Source organism: Psammomys obesus, unplaced genomic scaffold (genome assembly GCF_907164565.1).
Source record: "Psammomys obesus unplaced genomic scaffold, mPsaObe1.curated_primary_1811, whole genome shotgun sequence".
Taxonomy (NCBI): domain Eukaryota; kingdom Metazoa; phylum Chordata; class Mammalia; order Rodentia; family Muridae; genus Psammomys; species Psammomys obesus.
Window position 1 is genome coordinate 9714566 of NW_026585698.1, and position 21006 is coordinate 9735571.

General features: G+C 38.1%; 1 protein-coding gene and 1 long non-coding RNA gene across 4 annotated transcripts in view; one reads left to right on the forward strand and one right to left on the reverse strand.

The window, feature by feature from the left end:
• Window positions 1-20701, reverse strand: part of Phyhipl (phytanoyl-CoA 2-hydroxylase interacting protein like) — a 40143-nt gene extending 19442 nt beyond the window's left edge. Inside the window, exon 1 of one of the 3 annotated variants that reach the window (XM_055598930.1) lies at window positions 20451-20701. In XM_055598930.1, the coding sequence (XP_055454905.1) occupies window positions 20451-20553 (103 nt within the window). In that variant the 5' untranslated portion in view covers window positions 20554-20701. Of the gene's footprint in view, window positions 1-19560; window positions 19747-20012; window positions 20111-20450 lie in introns of those variants that run through there. The other 2 variants (XM_055598933.1, XM_055598931.1) reach the window with 2 other exon arrangements.
• The window catches only part of LOC129670424 (uncharacterized), an 83351-nt gene continuing 82412 nt past the window's right edge, over window positions 20068-21006 (forward strand). The window contains exon 1 of the long non-coding RNA XR_008719206.1: window positions 20068-20124. This is a non-coding gene — a long non-coding RNA (uncharacterized LOC129670424). The remainder of the gene's footprint in view (window positions 20125-21006) is intronic.

Below are 21006 nucleotides of genomic sequence, written 5' to 3' on the forward strand. Positions count from 1 at the left end.
AGCTCTCACTGGGCTTGATTCACATTTTTCCTTTCCTACTTCCAGTTATGTAATTTCTACTTTGCTACAATATACATTTATATATTTTTCTTCTTCTTTTGCCTTAAAAAAAAGTAGGCAGCAGCAAAAGAGGACACGCCATTCTCTAAGAGCCATGCATGAATTCTAGGACTGGTGAAAAAAATAGCTGTGCAGTAAGAAAAGGTTCAAGGTCAGGGGCTAAGGAGTATATGGACAGACATGTACTCAAGGCAAAGGACAATATGGAATTGAAAACTTCATTTTCAATTGGGTATTTGTTTTGATACTTCTAATCAATCATTGCAGGACAAATTCTGTAATCCAGAGCTAAACAGAGAATTCTCAACAAAGGAATAATGAATGGCAGAGAAACACTTGAAGAAATGTTTAATGTCCTTAGTCATCAGAAAAATGCAAATCAAAACGACCCTGAGATTTCACCTTATACCCATCGGAATGGCTAAGATAAAAAACTCAAGTGACAACAGATGCTGGAGAGGATGTGGAGAAAGGGGAACCCTCTTCCATTGCTGGTAGGAATGTAAACTTGTAAAACCACTTTGGAAATCAATCGGGCACTTTCTCAGACAATTAGGAATAGTGCTTCCTCAAGATCCAGCTATACCACTCCTAGGCATAGATCCAAAATATACAGCAAGGATATTTGCTCAGCCATGTTCATAGCAGCTCTATTCATAACAGCCAGAATCTGGAAACAACCCAGATGTCCCTCAACAGAGGAATGGATACAGAAATTGTGGTACATTTACACAATGGAAAACTACTCAGCAATTAAAAACAAGGAAATCATGAAATTTGCAGGCAAATGGTGGGAACTAGAAAAGATCATCCTGAGTGAGGTGACCCAGAAGCAGAAAGACACACATGGTATATGGTCCCTCATAAGTGGTTATTAGACATATAATATAGGATGAACATACTAAAATCTATACTCCTAAAGAAGCTAAACAAGGAGGACCCTAGGGAAGTTGCTCAATCCTCATTCAGAAAGCAAATGGGTTAGAGATTGGAAGCAGGAGAAAACAGGGACTAAGACAGGAGACTAGGACAGAAACAGGGAACAGGACAGAAAAAATTCTACCCAGAAGGGTATTGAAGCAGATGCTGAGACTCAGCCAAACTTTGGTCAGGGTGCAGGGAATCTTATGAAAGAAGGAGGACACAGAAAGGCCTGGAGGGGACAGGAGCTCCACAAGGAGACAAGCAGAACCAAACAATCTGGGCCCAGGGGTCTTTTCTGAGACTGATACTCCAATCAAGGAGCATGCATGGAGATAACCTAGACCCCTTGCTCAGAGATAGCCCATGGCAGCTCAGTCTCCAACTGGGTTCTGTCTCTGACATGAACTCAGTGCTGGCTCTTTGATCACCTCCCCCTGGGGGGAGTGCAGCTGTACCAGGATACAGAGGAAGACAATGCAGCCAGTCCTGAAAGGCTAGGGCCAGATGGAAGGGGAGGAGGACCTACCCTATCAGTGGACTGAGGAGGGGGAAGGGAGGAGAAGAAGGAGGGAGAGCAGGATTGGGAGGAAGAGGACTACAGCTGGGATACAAAGTGAATAAATTGTAATAATCAAAAAAATGGTTAAATTGAAAACATTAAAAAAAAAGTGCTTTACCCAACTCACCATCCCCTTAGCCCTTTGCTGTTGTTCTTGACTGTTCTTTAAAACTGGTTTCAAGTCCTGGTTTCTGAAATCCTTGTCTGATAATTACCAGGACTTCAGAAAACTTGTCTTGGGACTCTTCTGGCATTGTCAGTACCTGTGTACAGATAGGCCAGAGCCTTTTACTCTACCCCACTCTTCCATACTGTTTTGGAATGAGAAATTTGAGATCAGATATCTTTGTTACTTCTAGTCTTATTATTTTAGAATACTTAGATTTGTGTTCAAATTGTGTTAAAATTGAAGAGAAGGATTTTCATTATATCAGGAGAGATAGACTGACCAGGAAGCCAAAGAAGCTTACATTTTAAGAGACCCTCACATTTCCTTATGTCATTTGATTTTTATATAAAAAATATGCTGCTTTTCTCAAGGCACCCAAAATTGCATAATCTTGAAGCACTATAAAACTGGATCCATTGCTACCAATAACAGCAATACAAATACGCAGTGTTTGACCACTGAGTTAAGCAACAATCCTTAGCAGGGGGACATGGATGACTCAGAGTACTGGCACCTGCACAACTGAAACTGATTTCAAGGAGATATTAGCTAGTTAGGAGTTTGTTTTCTTTGGTTTGTCAACTGCAAAGTAACAATGACTGAATAGAATGTAAGTATTCCTGGGTATAAAGGGCTTTTTAGTGTAAAAAAGAACCAGTTCTCAAATGAGGCATGCATGATGCAATGTTATTTATCCAGGAAAACATGACTTACATTCAGTCTTTCTTACTTTCTGGTTATGAATCCTTATAAGTGTGTTTTATAATAATTTTATTTATTATTATTTAAAATTTATTTGCTTTGTATCCCAGCTATAGCCCCCTCCTTCATCTCCTCCTAGTCCCACCCGCATTCCCTCTTCCTCCCATATCCCTCTTCCCTAGTCCACAGATAGGGGAGGTGTTCCTCCCCTACTCTCCGACCCTAGCCTATTAGGTTGCATCAGGACTGCCTGGATCCTCTTCCTCTGTGGGCTGGCTAGGTTGCCCCACCAGGGACAAGTGATCAAAGAGCAGGCAACTGAGTTCATGTCAGAGACTGTCTCTTCTCCCCTTACTAGGGATCCCACAGAAAGACTGAGCTGTCTATGGGCTACATCTGAGCAGGGGGTCTAGGTCCTCTCTATAATATTTTTAATTGAATGATTTATAAAATTTATAAAAAAGATAATTAATTATGTACCACATTTGGGTAGTTGTTTTCCATATTTGCCATTTTATTTTGAGATGGTTATATATAAAATGTTTTAAAATGCAATGTATACCAGTGTTATAATAGCCACAGACGTCAGAATGCACAGAAGCATCTGAGACCCTCTAAGAGAATATGTTTCTTCATGTAAACTGTTCTACTACAGAGAACATGAAGATGGACATCTTTATGCCTTAGGAAAAAAATTAAACTTGCATCCTAAAACATTTAAGTGCTGTTACTGACAAATTACTTATTTTATATTTTTCCAATTTTCACCATGCGAACTTGTAAACAAGACAATCTGCTGCACTCTGATGTGTTTTCCAGTTAGAAAACTGTCACGGAGTTGACAAGCTCATGACCTCTACCTTCCTAAGTAAGAACAGATGTTTTATTCCCCCATCATTTCAAATTTACTTCACACTTGATGGTTAAAACATCAAGGTTTTTGTTTGTTTCAAAACAAGTATAGGTGATAATGTGTTTTTGTAAATGGCAGTACAGTATACTATAACCTGCCAACTACAGGTTAGGAAAAGGCAAAAGTAGTTCTTCCTAAGTAAATCTGTGCATTACTTTTCTATTCATTGGGACCAAATACCTCACAAGCAAATAAGAGAGAAAGGGTGATGATTTAATTTTGGCTCACCACTTGAGGAGATACAGTCCGCCATTCTAGGAACGGCAAAGCAGCAGGAGGAGGAGGATTTGGTCACACTGTGCCTACCCAGTCAGAAAGCAGAGAGTGCTGAGTGCTGCTAAGTGCTGGTGCTCATCAGCCTCTTTTTTTCCCTCCTGTTCAGGTTCTGGGACGAGTCAACCACATTAGCACCAACGTTCCCTCATCAGTGAAACCTCTCTGTCAGAATCCTCACAGAAAGGTCCAGAAATCTGTCTCTTAAGTGAGTGTAAATGCAGGCAAGCCGACAATTAAGATTTACCATCACAAGTCCACTCCTTGTCAACATAATATTAAAAAACATCACTTTTAAACTGTAATAATAAACATATAAAATTTTGAAGTCTCACCCTAGACTAGTTAAAAAAAAATCAAACCTTTTACCCTGTCAGTTAGAAGGTGTAACGTACATATTCAATAGACATGTATACTTGTTGGTTGCTCACCAGTAGAAGAGGATTAGAGATAAGTCTTGAGACACTGTGGTTCATGCTTTTCAAATTGTGTATTACAGTCTAGTAACGTGTATACATGCAAATTTTAAACCTTTACAATCTTCCAGATAACTTATTTGTTTCCTATTAAAACCATATTTCACAGACATGTGCCTTTTTCTTTAATTATTAGAAACTCTTAAGCTCAGTCAAATTTAGTTTAAGTCTTTGTGACTCCAGCAAAAATCTTCTTGTCAAATGGCAGTAACAACTTTTCAGTTCTCCTCTGACTCTTCTGTGATGGGGCCCAGGATATATGACTTCATGCAGCCTGCACTGGAGGGAACATCTGAAGTAACCCACTTCTACCTGCATAAAAAGTTCTAAATTCTTCCAAAGTAGGTTATAAGACTCATTCCTGAAGTACCTTCCCTATATCTAGAAGGAAAGAATGCCATTATCTCTGAAGATCCAGAGAAGAATCTGAACAACAAAACCTCACTGTGCTCACCTCCTACTCCCCTTGTCCAGGCAGTAGGGACTGAATATAAAATATGCATATTTCCCTGTTTTCTTATGCCTTCATTTCTAAAAGCCTTTTGTCATAAAAATATTTATTCACTAAACTTGTGTGCTTTTCTCTTGGTAACCTTGGTTATGGTCCTCTGGCATAGACAGTTTTAGAATTAGGTAAGTGATACAGGAGACTTACTCCTGGCACCTACTCCTTCCTATGCTTGAGAACTTTGTCACACCAAACGTTAGTGTTTCTCAGGTGTCTGCTGAAGACTCTTTTCCTGATAAATGCTACCTTTTGGAACAAACAAGACACCTTCAGCCACGACAGAAATGCAATGTGACTGCCACTTGCCAGTTCAAAGATACCTCAAATCTAAAATAATCTGAAACATAGCATTTACTTGTTCTTCTCCAAATTACTCCAAAACCCAGTGTTCTGTCCTTTAACAAATGGCTCTTTCTACGGAGCTGCACCATCCATAAAATTTACTCTTCAGCAACTAATGCAGGTTAATAATCTTTTGTTATTTTTCTAGAACCTCAATTTTTTTCCTACATGAAGGCTGTGTTCTTTGTCTTACAATGTTTTATTTCCAGTGCTCTTTAAAAAAAAATAATAATCTAATTCTTCTCATATCTAAATTAATTTTCTAACATAAAAAATCCATCAATGCATTTATCCATAGGTATACAGGACCTTACTATGTACCTTGGGCTGGCCTGAATCTTGCTGGTTAGCTCAGGTTGGCCTCAACTTCAGGATTCTCTTACCTAAACCTCATGAGTCTTGAGATTACAGGTGTGTATAAGCATACTTAGCTAGATTCAAAACTATCAACTTTTTATTTTTCATATGTACACTTGTGTATCTGTGTGTGCACATGAGTGCAGCTGCTCATCAAGACCAAATGAGGATGTTATATCCCTTGTAGCTGAAGTTACAGGTAATTATGGCATGCTCAGTGTGGATGCTGGGAACTGAACTGTGGTCCTCTGAAAGAGCATCAAGCACTCTTAACCTCCGACTCACCCTTCCAAACACCCCCAAACTATCTTTTGAATAAGAGTTTTCTATAAATATTCCTAAGCTTTCAAAGATGGCATTGGACTATTAAAGAATATGCAAAAAAAATTTGCTAAGAAAACATTTAAAAGAATGATAAGAAATGACGCTGGAGTAGGAGGCAGCAGTCAAATCACATGGAGTTTCTTTTTTAATACTAGAGAATGAGTAACTAGTAATAGGCATTAGTGACTAGCTGACATTACATTTCATTATCATTTTGCATTTCTGTCAAATTCTTCTGAAGCAGTGAGAGAACACAATTTTAGGGAAAATAACTTCCATAATTAATTTATTTTATAAGTTTATGTTTCAGATATCTGATCTTGAAGTACATCTACATTTTAAAGTACAATGAAAATAAGTGAAGACACAAATTATGTGTGTAAATAGCATTATGAATATATACCAAGTTTAATATTGATGTTAAAATATTACATGATAATGAGTCTTAAGGGGTGTTTGCATGTCAGAAAATTAAGTCTGAAAAGTATTAAACCACAGGCAAAGAAGTCTGAGAAAAAGTCTTCAGACTATGAAGGAGATGTCATAGAAGTTCACCAGTTGATCCAGATGAAGCTCTCTGAAGTGTTTGTGAAGCTGTAAAGGGTGTATAGAGACGTGAAACACATATCTATAATACAGTACAAAGCATGTTGTGCTAGAAGTAGCTGCACTGTACCTGATGATTTATCATTATTGCAAATGCAAATTTTATCGCTGTAAATTATATCATTAGTATTTCAAGAGGAAAGCTTTTAGCAAAGCAAGTGGTTTAAATATTAGTTTCTGAAATCAATAGTTTCTGCTCAATTGAACTTCCTTTTTTTGGTTACTAAAAATAACTTTGAAAGGTCTATTAAATTATTAAGTCCTAGAAAAGGTAAGACAATACATAACAGGTCTAAATGCTCAACCATATTGATGTACAAAATGCTATACAAAAAGATGTTTGTTAAATAAAGTGAAAGATTAATTTAAAAATAATCTGTAAGAACAAAATCTAATTATAAAAGCCTATATCTTGTTGATACTAGCACTAAACAAATACCCCACTGAACACTAAAATTGAGAGTTTGAGCTCAAAAGGACATGTTAAAAATATACGTTCTAACTAATGAGAAAAATAAAATTAAAAAAAAATAAAATAAAATGGAAAAAAAAGGAAAAAAATATACGTTCAAGGAAGCTAGAGAGATGGCTCAGAGGTTAAGACCATTGGCTGTTCTTGCAGAGGTCCCTGGTTCAATTCTCAGCACCCAAATGGCAGCTCACAACTATCTGTAACATCAGTTCCAGGGATCTGACACCCTCACACAGATATGTACATACACAAAACACCAATGCACATTTTTTAAACAAGAAATGTATGTTCAAGTAGAACCTTCAAAAACAGATTTGGCAAATATCTTAGTTTCTCTTTAGCCTCCAATGCCATTGTTTTTCTGCCAATCTGAGGTTTAACATTTCAATTGTTTTATAAATTAATATTTGTTTCAAAGCAGACTATTTTGCTAAGAGAAAAAAAAATCTAGTGTCTTCCACAGTAAATATGAAAATTTACCATTTAAAAGGGAAATCTCTATGCTATAATACTTAGGCCATTGTTTCCATGTTAACTGCTCCATAGCAACACTTTTACATAGTCCTAAAAAACTATATAAAAAGGCTTTAGATGACAAACCAACCAGCCAACTAGTCACCAGCTTCCTACCCTATTACTTCTATGATGAATTATCAACACTGAGTAAAAGCAAGCAAGGACTGCATTATAAAGAGACTGGAGGCAACTAAGCAGCTTGTAAGACAAAATTTCCTTGTTCTCAAACTCTCTATGTGAATTAGATGGATCTTGTCTTCCATTTAGATTTTTTTTCTAGATATATCAGACATTTCAAATCTAGCTTGTCCACTTATTACTAAGCTTATTTTTTCAGATTCTCTTTACTTAACTATTCCAATCTTATAAATCCAATCCGCAATCTAACACATTAAGCCATCATTTCCTCTTGTTTCATATATCATCCTTTCAGTATGATCACAGATCTCACAGGTGTCTATCTCAAATGTTGGTTCTCTCTGTCTTTGTCTCTCTGTGTCTGTCTCTCTGTCTCTGTCACTCTGTGTCTCTGTCTTTCTCTCTTCCCTCCCTCCCCCCTCCTGTCAGGATGCCATGTACCATGAGGCTAGAGCCAGGGGAACTCTTACCAGATCCAGCTTTCAGTCACCAAAACAATGAGGCAAATAATCCAGTTTTCTTTACAAATTCCTCTGATTCTGGTACTTCCTCAGGGCAATGGAACATGGGTTAATATAGCTTCCCGGCCTAAGAAACCATTTGGTCATGCTTCTCAGAGCACTGCCTCTCCAGGTGCATACTCTGGATTACTAGAAGTAGCTCACCTGAAAACTTGTTAGTAAAACAAATTCCTGGGCTCCACCCTAGATCTAATTAATCACAGACTCAACGAATGAGGCCTACCAGGGAATGAGGCCTACCAGCTGTGTTCTGACAGGACTTCCAGGGAATACATTTTGAGAACTGGACCCACTGACAAGAGATTTAAACTTTTTTAGTGCATTGATATTAAAGGATCAGCAAACTATCATTTAGCTTTAGCTTTCTTTGTGATTATTTTAAGGTACTTTAAAAATTGGGACACAAATAGCACATATCAAATTGGGCTGATTTGGAGTAAATATCAAAAAGAAAACTTTGTCTATTACATAGCATCTAAAAAGATGGGGTTCTATCCCCTTTGTTTATATTCAAGTATGTGCAAATATATGCTCAAGTCAAATTTCAAAAATACCTTGTGTATTTGCATGCAGCATTTAATTCTTTTTAGTCTAGGTTCATGTATTTCTGTTTGGTCCTTCCTGTCAGCAGAAAAAAATTCAACATCCTAAGAAATTAGGATGAGTTTTGTGTCCTCTACAATTATACTAGTAATGAAATTACTTTAAGCTAGAGGTATAGGTATCTTTTTAATTACTTATATAAAGTATGAGTAATTAAAATTAAAATGCATTCCAGATTGAAAAAAAAAAATCAAGATCCATTAACCAAGTTTACATGGGTATATTGAGACCACTTTAAAGTATCAGAAGTCTCTATGTTACTTTTTAGCTAGATTTTCAGCTATCATTGGCCACACTGACAGCTATATTTAAAATGAAAGAGATCTTTTATACACTTAAGAAATTGTTATTTAAGCTAAATAAAAATAGTCCTTTTTTTTTTTTTTGTCAAGATGTAGACAGTAGTGATGAAAATTGAAGTTTTACTTGGATTTTATATGAAAATATTTTGCAAAACAACTATATGGTCTTTGGCAGTTCCAGAACTTTACAGCAAAATAGTGGCTGCAGTTATTTTGAATCAGATAATTAAAATGTGTTCAAAATGAAGTCACCTAAGAAAATAGGTAAACATGGTTAAAAAAAATCATTACATTTTCATTTCTGGTATTGTAACCAGTATGTTAAATAAATAAGCTCTTATTTAAAGTTAAACAAAACATTGATACATATCTTCATATGCAGAGAATATAGAAGGTATTCAACAGAGTACTGACAAATTCAAATGTTGAGTTCACCTAACTGGCTTAGCAGAATATGAATAGGGATTATGGCAAGGTTCCCCACATGGTTTTACATATGTAGAAGTAGAAACAAGGAGAAGAACAACAACAACAGCAGCAATAATAATAATAAGAACAAGAAGAAGAGGAGGAGAAAGATTTAAAAGATTTAAAAATGATAAAGCCATACACAACAGAGAAAGAATGAATGTTGAAGTCAATTTTTAATGTGCCATTAACATTAATGAGATGCTAAGAAACGTTGAGACAACTATATTAAAGGGAAAAGATAAAATTAAAAACCTTGGGAGTGGCAGCTCTTGTAAATCTGCTGTTGAATTTCATAAAGGAGTAATTGCCACTGATAAGGATTAGATATTAAAGTATTTCAAAGGCTTTAGATAATCACATAGAAAGTATTTTTTATATTGTAGTTGATTTTCTCACAAGTTAATTGTAACATTATAGACAGAAAATATCAAAATTCATAAGCTGAGTACTATGAATCAAAATATAAATATTTCAGAGGAAATAAAATTTCATTAAGAATTTTGATAAATATCTTTCAAATATAAGTAACTTGGAAAAACGAATTTATCTAAAGCTTTAGTAAGTTGAAAAAAACTCAATCTGACAATCAGTCACAATCTTTCCAAGTTTATGAAATACAAGGAACTTTTCAGTAATGAAACTACATATTAAAGCTGACTCAATATTCAATCAAGATAAATTTTTTGAAATTTTAATAAGAAAAGCATAAAATGAACATTTAAAATGTTTAATAAGTATTTGATTTTTATAAAATAGCATTACATCAATAATGAAAGCTAAACTGACAAATTTTCTGTCACTTCCCTCCAGATTAAACATTTTATCTTTCAAATTCCACACTGACTATTTCCCATTAAGTCTAGATCAGCAAACTTGGAGGCTACACTGAGAAAAAAAAAGAAAGATTAAAAAATCAGTTTGCCATTACTTTTTGTATGAATCAGAATTTTATACCTATAATTCAGCAAAAATAAAAAAAATAAAAGTTGACTTTTTCTTAAATAAAGGTTCTTTTTATTTAGAGATTTAAAACAAATTAGAAAGTTTGAGAGCAGCTATATACTAACAAGACAAGCGTATACTCGTCATCTATCATGGCATAACTTACCTCTCCAGCCCTAACAAGCTTTCAGCTTACCCTCCTACCAGGCACACACCTTTTCCCTAGTAACACTACAACCAATGTACCCTAAGAGCATGAGCATGAATAAAAACATACAGATGAGTGTATGATTTTATATACACTGTCATCTCTCTCAGAAATGCTCATCTTCTACGTCTCCCACTGTGGCATTTTATTTTTAATATCCTGAAAAAACGCTGCTTTACAAACTGAAGACAGAATTAACAGTCTTTCTCCATATTATTGAACTTACTTTGAATGCAGGAACCAAGTAAATATATATTTTTGGATCCTTTCTTCTGCCTCTGCTTGTTCTGAATATAGACCCTTAAGGTTGGAACACATACACAAATAGCAAAAATAGCATGTAAAAGAATAGAACGCAAAATAGGACTCCTTTAAGTTTTGTTTTTATTTAAATGTAAAAATGCTTATTTTATGTGTATGGATGTTTTGTCTAACCTCGTGTCTGTGCACTACATGTGTGCAGTTCCTGAGGAGGCAGAAGAAAGTTTTGGATTCCCTGTAATTGGAGTTACAAATGGTTGTGAGCCACCATGTAGGTGCCGGGGGGAAAAAAATCTGGGTCCTTTTGGAAGGCGGTGCTTGTAATGCTGAACCATCTCTCCTTCCCCAAAGCAGGCCTTTTATTAATTAGATTAGATTAGTACCTGTAAATTAATCCCGAGAACAAAATGGTGCTGTCCTCTAGTGTTACTTAGAATTTTGCTCCACCCACAAAGGATGGTCTGTTTACTATCAATATCTGAAGAAATAGAACAACTAGAACCACTCATTTAGAAACTCAAAAGCATATCAGTCAATTTTCATGTATGTTGACACCTTTATTATTCTTTTTCATTGTAATTTGTAGTAACTTTTAAATTTATCAGGCAATGACAAGTAGAAAATTTGTTCTCAAAACATCTTTTAGTACAGATGGCTAGAGATAGATTATGGACAATGAAATAAGACCTTGACTCTTTTTGAGACTAGATCTCATGTAGCTCAGGCTGACCTTGAATTCCTGATCTCCTTGCCTTTACTTCCCAAGATCTACAGTGACAGACATGTTTCACCATGCCTGGCTCAACTCTTTTTTGATAGTTTGGTTTAGAATAAAGAATATGACATGTATAAAGTCTTAAGTAATATTTATTGCTATAAATCAAGATGTCTTAAGAACTGATACCACCTCTGACATTTTAAAATATATTAGTAGTAAAATTGTCAATGCACCTGAAAATGTCTGCACATAGAAACATTCCCTCCTAAACTCACAAAAAGCTACAGGGTCATCCATCTTGGAGTAGCCCTTCACATAGATAACTTACTGCATTATTTGACTTCCTATGGATCTCTGCATGATGTACATACTCCCAAAACTTTGGTAATATGCAAAAGCAAATCAGTCTACAATTTTCTTTCACTAACTTTTTCAACATCTTTAGTCTGTCACTAGGGATTAGCTCACAGCCACAGTCTTTTATATACACAGTGTTAGTGTATATTTTAGTGAAGGGTCAAACAGTTACTATTTTGAAGTGTTTGTGGGCTATGTGATCTGTCACAGCCTCTGTTCTATGAACACTGTAGCAATTGATATAATGTCATTATATTTACATAAAATGGGCATGTCTGTGTTCCAGTATGGTTTTACATACATCAACAGGTGACAGGCTTGGGGATCTGACTCAAAGACCATGATAACTAACTCCTGGTTTACATCATAGACGTAATCATAAAATACAGCTATTAGGAACTGGTCACATAATGCATGTACAATATTTTCTTGGATCTTGTTGGCCTTAGTCAGTAGTTTTTAAAGTTTTAAAGACTAAGAAATTCATCAACATTCTGACTCCTGGAAGATGAAACAAGTTTTCATAAAGATCAAAGTATAGAGGAAAAATGTGTGTGCCTCATCTTTAATGACATATGTCTAGTGAGTGAGGCTATAAACCTTCTATGCTATTATTATGTAGCAAAACCCTGCATGTTGTAGAAAACAAAAACAGCTGTATTTGCAGATGTTGCCACAACCAAGATAGCCAATAGAATATGCACCACATTACCAGAGCAGTTTATGGGCCACAGCCATAGCTCAAATGTTCATAAAATGGCAAACTAGCTAGAAATCCAGTTGAGATGCTGTGTGTTCCACCATGGCTATGATGTAAGTTTGAACTACCAGACTCTTGTTAGCATTTTTAACATACCTTGATTGCAGATTCAGTTCATCCTTGTATTCAACTTTGGCCTTCCCTGAATTGTATTCACTTTTTTTTTCCTTCAGGGAGTAAAATAGAACAAAGCTCCTTAAAGACCACTTTAAAATTGATGTCAAATCCAAACCTCTTCCTTTCATATGAGTTCTAGTCTCCCTAGTGACATGGGTATTTTCCATGAATCATTGTTCTCCCCATTCTAGAATTCCTTTTCAGAGAACACAACTGAGGAGCACATGCTATAGGTTTCCAAGTGGTTTCCTAAAATTGGATTTAAAATGCTTTAGCTCAAACGGTTTTCCCCTCTATAGTAATACACCTAAAATGCCTCCTAAGATTCCAGTACTATCTTTATTTAGATGAGCAAATGCACCTCGATTTCATTATCTCCTTTAAAGCAGCAAAGAGTTCATTTTTATAAGGTAACCGTTCTAAAAAGTCATTAGACTATAGGTTTTCTGCATTTCTGCTAAGAGCTTTCCAAACATTATTTTTCTTATCAAAGATATGTGTCTAAAATACACCCTTCTCAGTAAGACAACTAAATTAAAAAAATCTGAACTATTTTGAGTAATATAAATGAAGGAAAAGCTGGCCCTGGAAAGAACATACGTCCCCTCTGAAATAGTGCCAAAGCAGTGCACAGTACTATTCTAGTGATACAATGTCTACGGAGTAGAGAAGTTCTTCTTGAAAAGGATGGAGAACACGCCTGGATGTACACCAAGACCTAAAATCTGAAGTGTAAAAATCTGATGCTATCGAGATGTCTTCAAACATTTGCTTTTTCTCTTTTTTGCAAATAATTCTGATTTTCAACTTTGCAGATTTACAATTCTAGTTATTCCTGATCACATTCCAATCTGCCTGAAATTCAGTCCTGAGGTCTGGACTTGTGCACCCCTCTACCCTGCCAATACTCTGCTCTCTGATGCCTGGGTACAGAGCATGCTGAAGCTCTCCACCCATGTGACCCTAGATGTTTCTGCTACATTTTTCTGCTCCAAGTCTTTGCAAATGCAAATGACTTTTCTCCTCAAATGTATATGTACAAACATATTCTACTCAGTGAGATATTAGATTAACTATAGTCTGGCAGTAAGAATCTTATTTTATTATTTATTTTATTTTATTTTTTATTAATTACAGTTTATTCACTTTGTATCCCAGCTATAGCCTCTTCCCTCATTCCCTCCCAATCCCACCCTCCCTCTCTCTTCCTCTCCTATGCACCTTCCCCAGTCCACTGATAGGGAAGTCCTCCTCCCTTTCCATCTGGCCCTAGGCTATCAGGTCTCATCAGGATTTGCTGCATTATATTCCTCTGTGCCCTGGTAAAGCTGCTCCCCGCTCAGGGGGAGGTGGTACAAGAGCCAGCCCCTGAGTTCATGTCAGAGACAGTGCCTGTTCCCTTTACTAGGGCACCCACTTGGATACTGAGCTGCCTTGGGCTACATCTGTGCAGGGGTTCTAGGTTATCTCCATGCATGGTCCTTGGTTAGAGAATCAGTCTCAGAAAAGACCCCTGGGACCAGATACTTTGGTTCTGTTGCTCTCCTTGTGGAGCTCCTGTCTCTTTCTATCTCCCCCTTCTCTCATAAGATTCCCTGCACTCTGCCCAAAGTTTGGCTATGAGTCTCAGCATCTGCTTTGACACCCTGCTGTGTAGAGTCTTTCAGAGGCCTTCTGTGGTAGGCTCTTGTCCTGTTCCCTGTTTTCTCCCTTTTCCAATGTCCACCCTGTTTGCCTATCTGAGTGTGGATTGATCATCTTACCCAGAGTCCTCCTTCTTTCCCAGCTTCCTTAGGTATATAGATTTTAGTATGTTTGTCCTATATTATATGTCTAATATCCACTTATAAGTGAGTATATATCAAGTATGTCCTTCTGCTTCTGAGTCACCTCACTCCGCATAATCTTTTCTAGTTCCCACCATTTGCCTGCAAATTTCATGATTTCCTTGTTTTTAATTGCTGAGTAGTGTTCCATTGGGTAAATGTACCACAATTTCTATATCCATTTCTCTGTTGAGGAACATCTGGGTTGTTTCCAGATTCTGGCTACTACAAATAAAGCTGCTACAAACATGGTTGAGCAAATGTCCTTGTTGTGTACTTGAGCATATTTTGGATATATGCCTAGCAGTGGTATGGCTGGATCTTGAGGAAGCACTATTCTTAATTGTCTGAGAAAGCGCCAGATTGATTTCCAAAGTAGTTGTACAAGTTTACATTCCCACCAGCAATGGAGGAGGGTTTCCCTTTCTCCACATCTTCTCCAGCATGTATTGTCCATATATTAGGGCACAAAGCAAGCCTCAACAGATACAAGAAGATTAAAATAATCCCTTGTATCCTATCAGACCACCATGGCCTAAAACTATATCTCAACAACAATAGAAATAACAAAAGCCTACATACACATGGAAACTAAACAACTCTCTACTCAATGACAGCTTGTCAGGAAATAAATGAAAAAAGAAATTAGAGACTTCCTAAAAATCAATTAAAATGAAGGCACAACTTACCCAAACTTATGAGACACAATGAAAGCAGTGCTAAGAGGAAAGTTCACAGCACTAAGTGCTTCCAAAAAGAAGTTTTAGACATCTCATACAAGCAACTTAACGGCACACCTTAAAGCCCTATTTAAAAAAAAAAAAAAGCAGACACACCCAAGAGTAGACGGTTGCAAATAATCAAACTCAGAGCTGAAATCAATAAATTAGAAAAAAATAATTCAAAGAATCAATGAGACCAAGAGCTGGTTCTTTGAGAAAAATCAACAAAATAGACAAACCCTTAGCCAAACTAACTAAAAGGCAGAGAGAAGCTATCCAAATCAGAAACAAAAAGGAGAACATAACAACAGACACTGAGCAAATCCAAACAATCATTAGGTCTTACTACAAAAGCCTGTATGCCACAAAATTTGAAATTCTAAAAGAAATGGACAACTCTCTTGATAGATTCCAAATACCAAAATTAAACCAAGAAGAAAGTATTTTAAATAGTTAAAAAGTAGGTATATATTTTAGCATAGTAAGAAGACAATTCAAACTATTAATAATACATTAAGATATTCTTAGAAAGAAATTTAAGTGAAATTTTAAGTAAACCCAAGAATGAGATACAAGGAAAAACTTAAATTTTGAAACTTTTAATAAGGGCAGAGGAGTGCATGTAGAAACTGCAGTATTATGCTTGCAGCAAGGGGATCACCTGCTGTTATTGCAAAAGCTGATACACAAAGAAAAACAAGCAGGGAACAGACTCACTGGAAAAGCAAGATGGTTCAAAATGAGGAGGAAATATCTGTGAAGACAAAAACGAGTGGTATGAGTGTTGTCTACACAGCGCTCAACCTAGAGTGAGTCTCGGAAAGGCCTGCCAAGGCAGCCAGTCATGTGGCAGTTACTGCTTAGAACACACAGTCATTCTGCCACTGGAGGGAGTCTATTCACATAGCCTTTGATGTGACTTTTCCTCTAAAACTTCTTGTTCTTCAATGGAAATTGAATAGAGCTCCTACCAAGAGTAAGAACTGGTTTAACATAGCTGATGGTTTTCTTGCTCTTGTTTGTTTCTGTTAGCTTTTATTCATTCATTGGGTTCTTTGCTCACTAATGAAAATTTACAGCACCCTCACAGTAGTATCTGAGGCAAAGAAATGAATACAGAGACATATGACACAGAGCAGAGCAGCTGTTAGAAAAGAGCATGAAGGAAAATATTGTCAAGCAAGGGCAGAAGGGAGCTGAGGCAGACACTGGTTCAAAGAATGTGTCCAGGTCATAAGGCACAGGGAAGCAGCAGCAGATGTGAACTAGAAGCTGCAAACAGCCTCTAGAACTAAGAGTGACAATGGTATTACTGTTGGGATGGCTATAGAGCAGAGGCTCAGAATACTGCCACTGATATTTTTTTTTCAATTTACTCTTAAAATTCACAATTTATGGTTGCCAATAATTTCTCATAAAGTGATTTCCTACAGAGCACATAACTGAATTTTTAACAGGGATGCAAATACTGGCCACAAAAAAGAGGTTAAAAAAATAGAAGGTTCAACTCAAGATTGTATGTGGAAGATAACATTCTACTCCCAATAAATTTTGTGTTGCACAGTAAGAGTTGTGGCCTATGCTATATAATAATTCATTTTACGTTCCGAGAATTTTATGTGACATTATTATACCTGTTTTGCATGAGAGCACCTGGGGCTAAAACAAGTTAAGTAACTTGTCCAAGGTTACAGGGCTATCAAGAGCCAACAATCTAACCTGGCCATGTGATCTGAAATGGTATTACTGCTATTCCATACTGCACGTCAATGGGACTGAGTCATGAGTACTTCACATTTTTGTGATAAAGACATTAAAGGCATGAACTACAAGCATTCTTCCTAGGTGTTTGCTTGCTTCAGAGATGTTATTACAGGCTATCTAATGTAGACTGATGCATTAAATATTTGGGTTACTTTGTACTTTAATGTGTTCCGTTCATGTGTCAAAAGCCATAAAAAGAGGCCTTTTGTAATTTAAGTAAACAAGATTTCTTAAAGAAATATGTATTTTGAATATATAAAAGATAAAAATTTACCACTTTTTTTTTCTCCACAGAACTATGATTACAAAGAAACTGTAGTTTATTTAAGTCATGTTTACTTGCTAAGTAGCATCAAAAACCTCATACCTAGAGGTGATGACACCATATCTAGATTGTCACAAAATGACCTACTCAGGGAGATAATGACTGTTAAAGAAAGAAAGCTTTGGGAAGGTTGTTAATGCTATAAAAATTAGTCTTTTCTACTTTTCTATAACACAGAGCTCTATCTATTACAACATGTGAATAAACCCTTTTCAGGAAGGAACAGAAGTACATATGTGTGTGATAGAAACATGATGAGAATCAGAATTAATATCAAATTTTGTATAGGTGTGGTGAACTTTACAAAATGGGCTCCCAGATTACTGATACTTTCAGATGTAAACTGGATGTTTTCCTTTCCATTAAAAAAGAATCATCATGAAGCTACATGGTATATTCAATGAGTACACCAGAGAACTCTAGAGCTAGAAAAAGAAGCACTTGTCTGCTTGCAACAGGGATTAACAGAAGTTTCCAGAGCTGCTATATACATTCTAATAGTTTCCTCATAGAATCTTATCTAGGAACCTCATTTTGAACCACAGTGACTAGCACATGGGCAGGAACCATGTATATAACAAAGCAGACATGCCTAGGAAAGACTACTCACAAGGTAATATGCATGTGCACTTATAGGCGCCCTCTTGCTTTATTAAAAATTGAATACATGACCAAGTGAACTCAGATATTCTTACAAGATTACTAAATATTTTGAAAATTAAGAAATAAATAAATGGAAGTGCTTTCATCTGATGCTATTAACACAAACTACAATTCATAGGAAAATCAGCAACAGACAAAGCATAAAAAAAGAATGCCAAGGAAATGAGTGAGAGAGTTATGTTTACCAGGAGCTTCTGGCTCATGAAACATGCAAAACATGATACATTAAAAACACTTGTAAGCAGAAAGAAAAGTACATTAACAGTCATACCATACTTTGCCCTAGTCTACTTTATTTAATTTCAAAGGGATTAATGTTTCATTTGTCGATTATCAAAATAACAAGAGTAAAATGAAACGATAAAGAGTAAGTTACAAACAAAACAATATACTCCCTCATTCATAAAATAAAACTATGGTTCTATAGATCTTAAAACACAAAAATATATCTTCAGCTACATATGTTGCCATAATCTTGCCTTTCTGCTCCATATAGTGATACAAGTGAAACAGTGAGGTTTGAGAGAAAGAAGAAGGAGTGAACCACAGGGAGCAAACACTATATAGCTGGAAGTATCTCAATGTGAAATTGTGCTAAGGAAAGTCTTAATACAGTGTTAATGTAACTTAACACAGTGATTAACACAGTAAACCTATTCTATTTAAAGAAAAATTGTAGTTTTCCTTCTATTTCTCATGAAACCAACTTACTGATTAGAAGCTGCCATATACTGGAACAGAGTGACAAGAGGGAGAGGGAAACATAAGTATCTGACAGCCTTTCTTTGTAATATTTCCATTTTTTTTTTTTACACATTTTCTAAGACATGGTTCTTTGTACTCCTTGGTTTAAAATACTTTACAAAATGAAACCTGATTAGTCTAGAGGACTACAAATAATGTTATAGTTACTGCTTGATTCCAGGATCCCCCTCAATTAAATGTTACATAATTTGCTCATTTTGCAGGATTCATAAATGTCAACTGAAACAACTAAAAATGGACCAGAAGAGCTACTACTCCAGAAGAACAACTATAGTAAAAGCAGCATTAACTTCTACACCATACATTAGTACTCTGAATTTCATTAAACAAATATATTCCCCAATACCCATGATAAACACAGTGAATGCAATTTTAAATGCTGAAATTATTAAGGTCTGAGGAATAACACTGAGTTATCTAGTTCCACTATTTAAATTTGGTAAATCAGTGAACTAAATAAAAATCAAATCTATTTTCGTTAGATTCTTGGTTTTCTCTGAAACCAATCTGAGAAAATAAAAACAGTTGCAATTTAAAAAGGCAATCTACTAATAAAGGAAATATAAGCAGCCTTTACAAGAACATGTATTTATTAAGAATACACCTCTTTTAGAAGTTAAGGTTTCTTGTGTTCAAATAGTTTGGATTTTGGTTTTAGATTATTAGAAACAAATTCACACTCATAATAAAAAATTATTAGTAAGCAGGACTTTAGTGCTCAGTTGACTTAAATGTTTAAGATACCAATGCCTAAGCCAGTTGTGACCATTTAAATGCCTTGCAAAAGCAAGATCTTTGTTTCCTATGAGTTACACTGCTAAATTTTATGACCTTACTGTGCACAAATTAATATCCTTTATAACTTTTCTTTAAAATGCTTTATAGCCTTTACTCACACAGTTGAACAACAATTTCACTGATGGTCAAATGTTTCCATGTCGACAGATGCTCCCGTGTAATATGCAGAATTTAACAATTATTTGACCAACCAACAATCAGACGACTTCTTTACCAATGCAGTTTTATCCCAAATCCCTGAAACACTGATCCTCCAACCAGCCCATCACACACCGCTCCGTGCCCAACACCGAGATACTCCGACAAGCCCAACACACAGCGCTCTGCCCACACCGCGCAGCGTTCCTAGCACTTTAACACTCGGACCTATGATCAATCCTTTCCTTCTGCCCCCCGGAGACTGCCAACTTTAACAATAGGGGACCGACACATCAACAGTCAGTGGTGGGTGCTGCACACACACCGAAACCCAGCAGACGCGGAGGGCCAATTCCGCTCCGGATTTTTTGACAGTCAGCCTCGCCACCGCTGCCCAGAGCCGAGCGCCTACCTAGTGTCTGTCCTTGGTGCTGAAACGCAGCTTTTCCGCCCGCGGACTGGAACACGACCGAAGCTCGCCCCGGCTGGACACTTCCGGGGGTCGGAGGTTTGCAGGCGAATGGGTAAGTTTCTGGTCCAGCCTACCTAGCCTTTGCCGACGGCCGGGGAGTCCCCGGCGGGGAGACTCGGGAGCTGCCTGCTGCAGAATAGGCGGCACCGGGCCGCGGACCCGAGAGGCGCCCTCTCCACCGCGGAGCCGTCTCCCGCCGAGCCGAACGGCTCCCTCTTCCTCGGCGGAGCCCTCTCCCGCGGACCCGAGCGGCTCCCTCCCCTCTCCCCTCCCGCCCCGCAGCCTCCTCGCGCGGACCCGAGAGGCGCCCTCTCCCACGGTCCGGACCCCTCGACCCCGCGTCCTTTTGTCTCCCGCCCGACGCCCGCCGTGCCTCACCATCACGGTCGCACAGCTGGATGGCCTCCAGGCTGAGGTTCTTGATCTCCTCACACGGGCTGCTGGGGCTGCTCAGGGCATGGTCCAGGCGCGGCACCTCCATCTTCGCGACCCCGCGTCGGAGCCAGGCGCCGGCGGCCGGCGGGGCGAAGGGCGGGAAGGGCCTGAGACGGCTGAGGGCGAGGACAGCCTCCGGTCGGGAGTCGCGGCGGCGGCGGCGGCGGCGGCAGGAGCTCCACCGAGCGCGCGGCTAGCAGACTGAACGCCGGCCGGCGCGAGCGCGGGAGGAGCGCGCCCTCCGCTGGGGCTGCGCACGCGCACGGAGGGCGGCGGTGGGCGCGCCCACCTGCCTGCGCAGGGCCCCGCCCCTTTCCTGCCGCGCGCAGGCCCCGCCCCCACCGGCCTGTCGCGCGCACGCGCGCGCGCACGCGCCCTCCACCTCCACCACCCCCCCCCGCCCCCGGCGCGCGCGCTGCCTCCGTCGCCGCCCTCGCCCTGTGGCGCGCCCCCGAACCCCCGCGCCCCGCGCGCCGCGCCCGAGCCCCCGCTCCCCGCC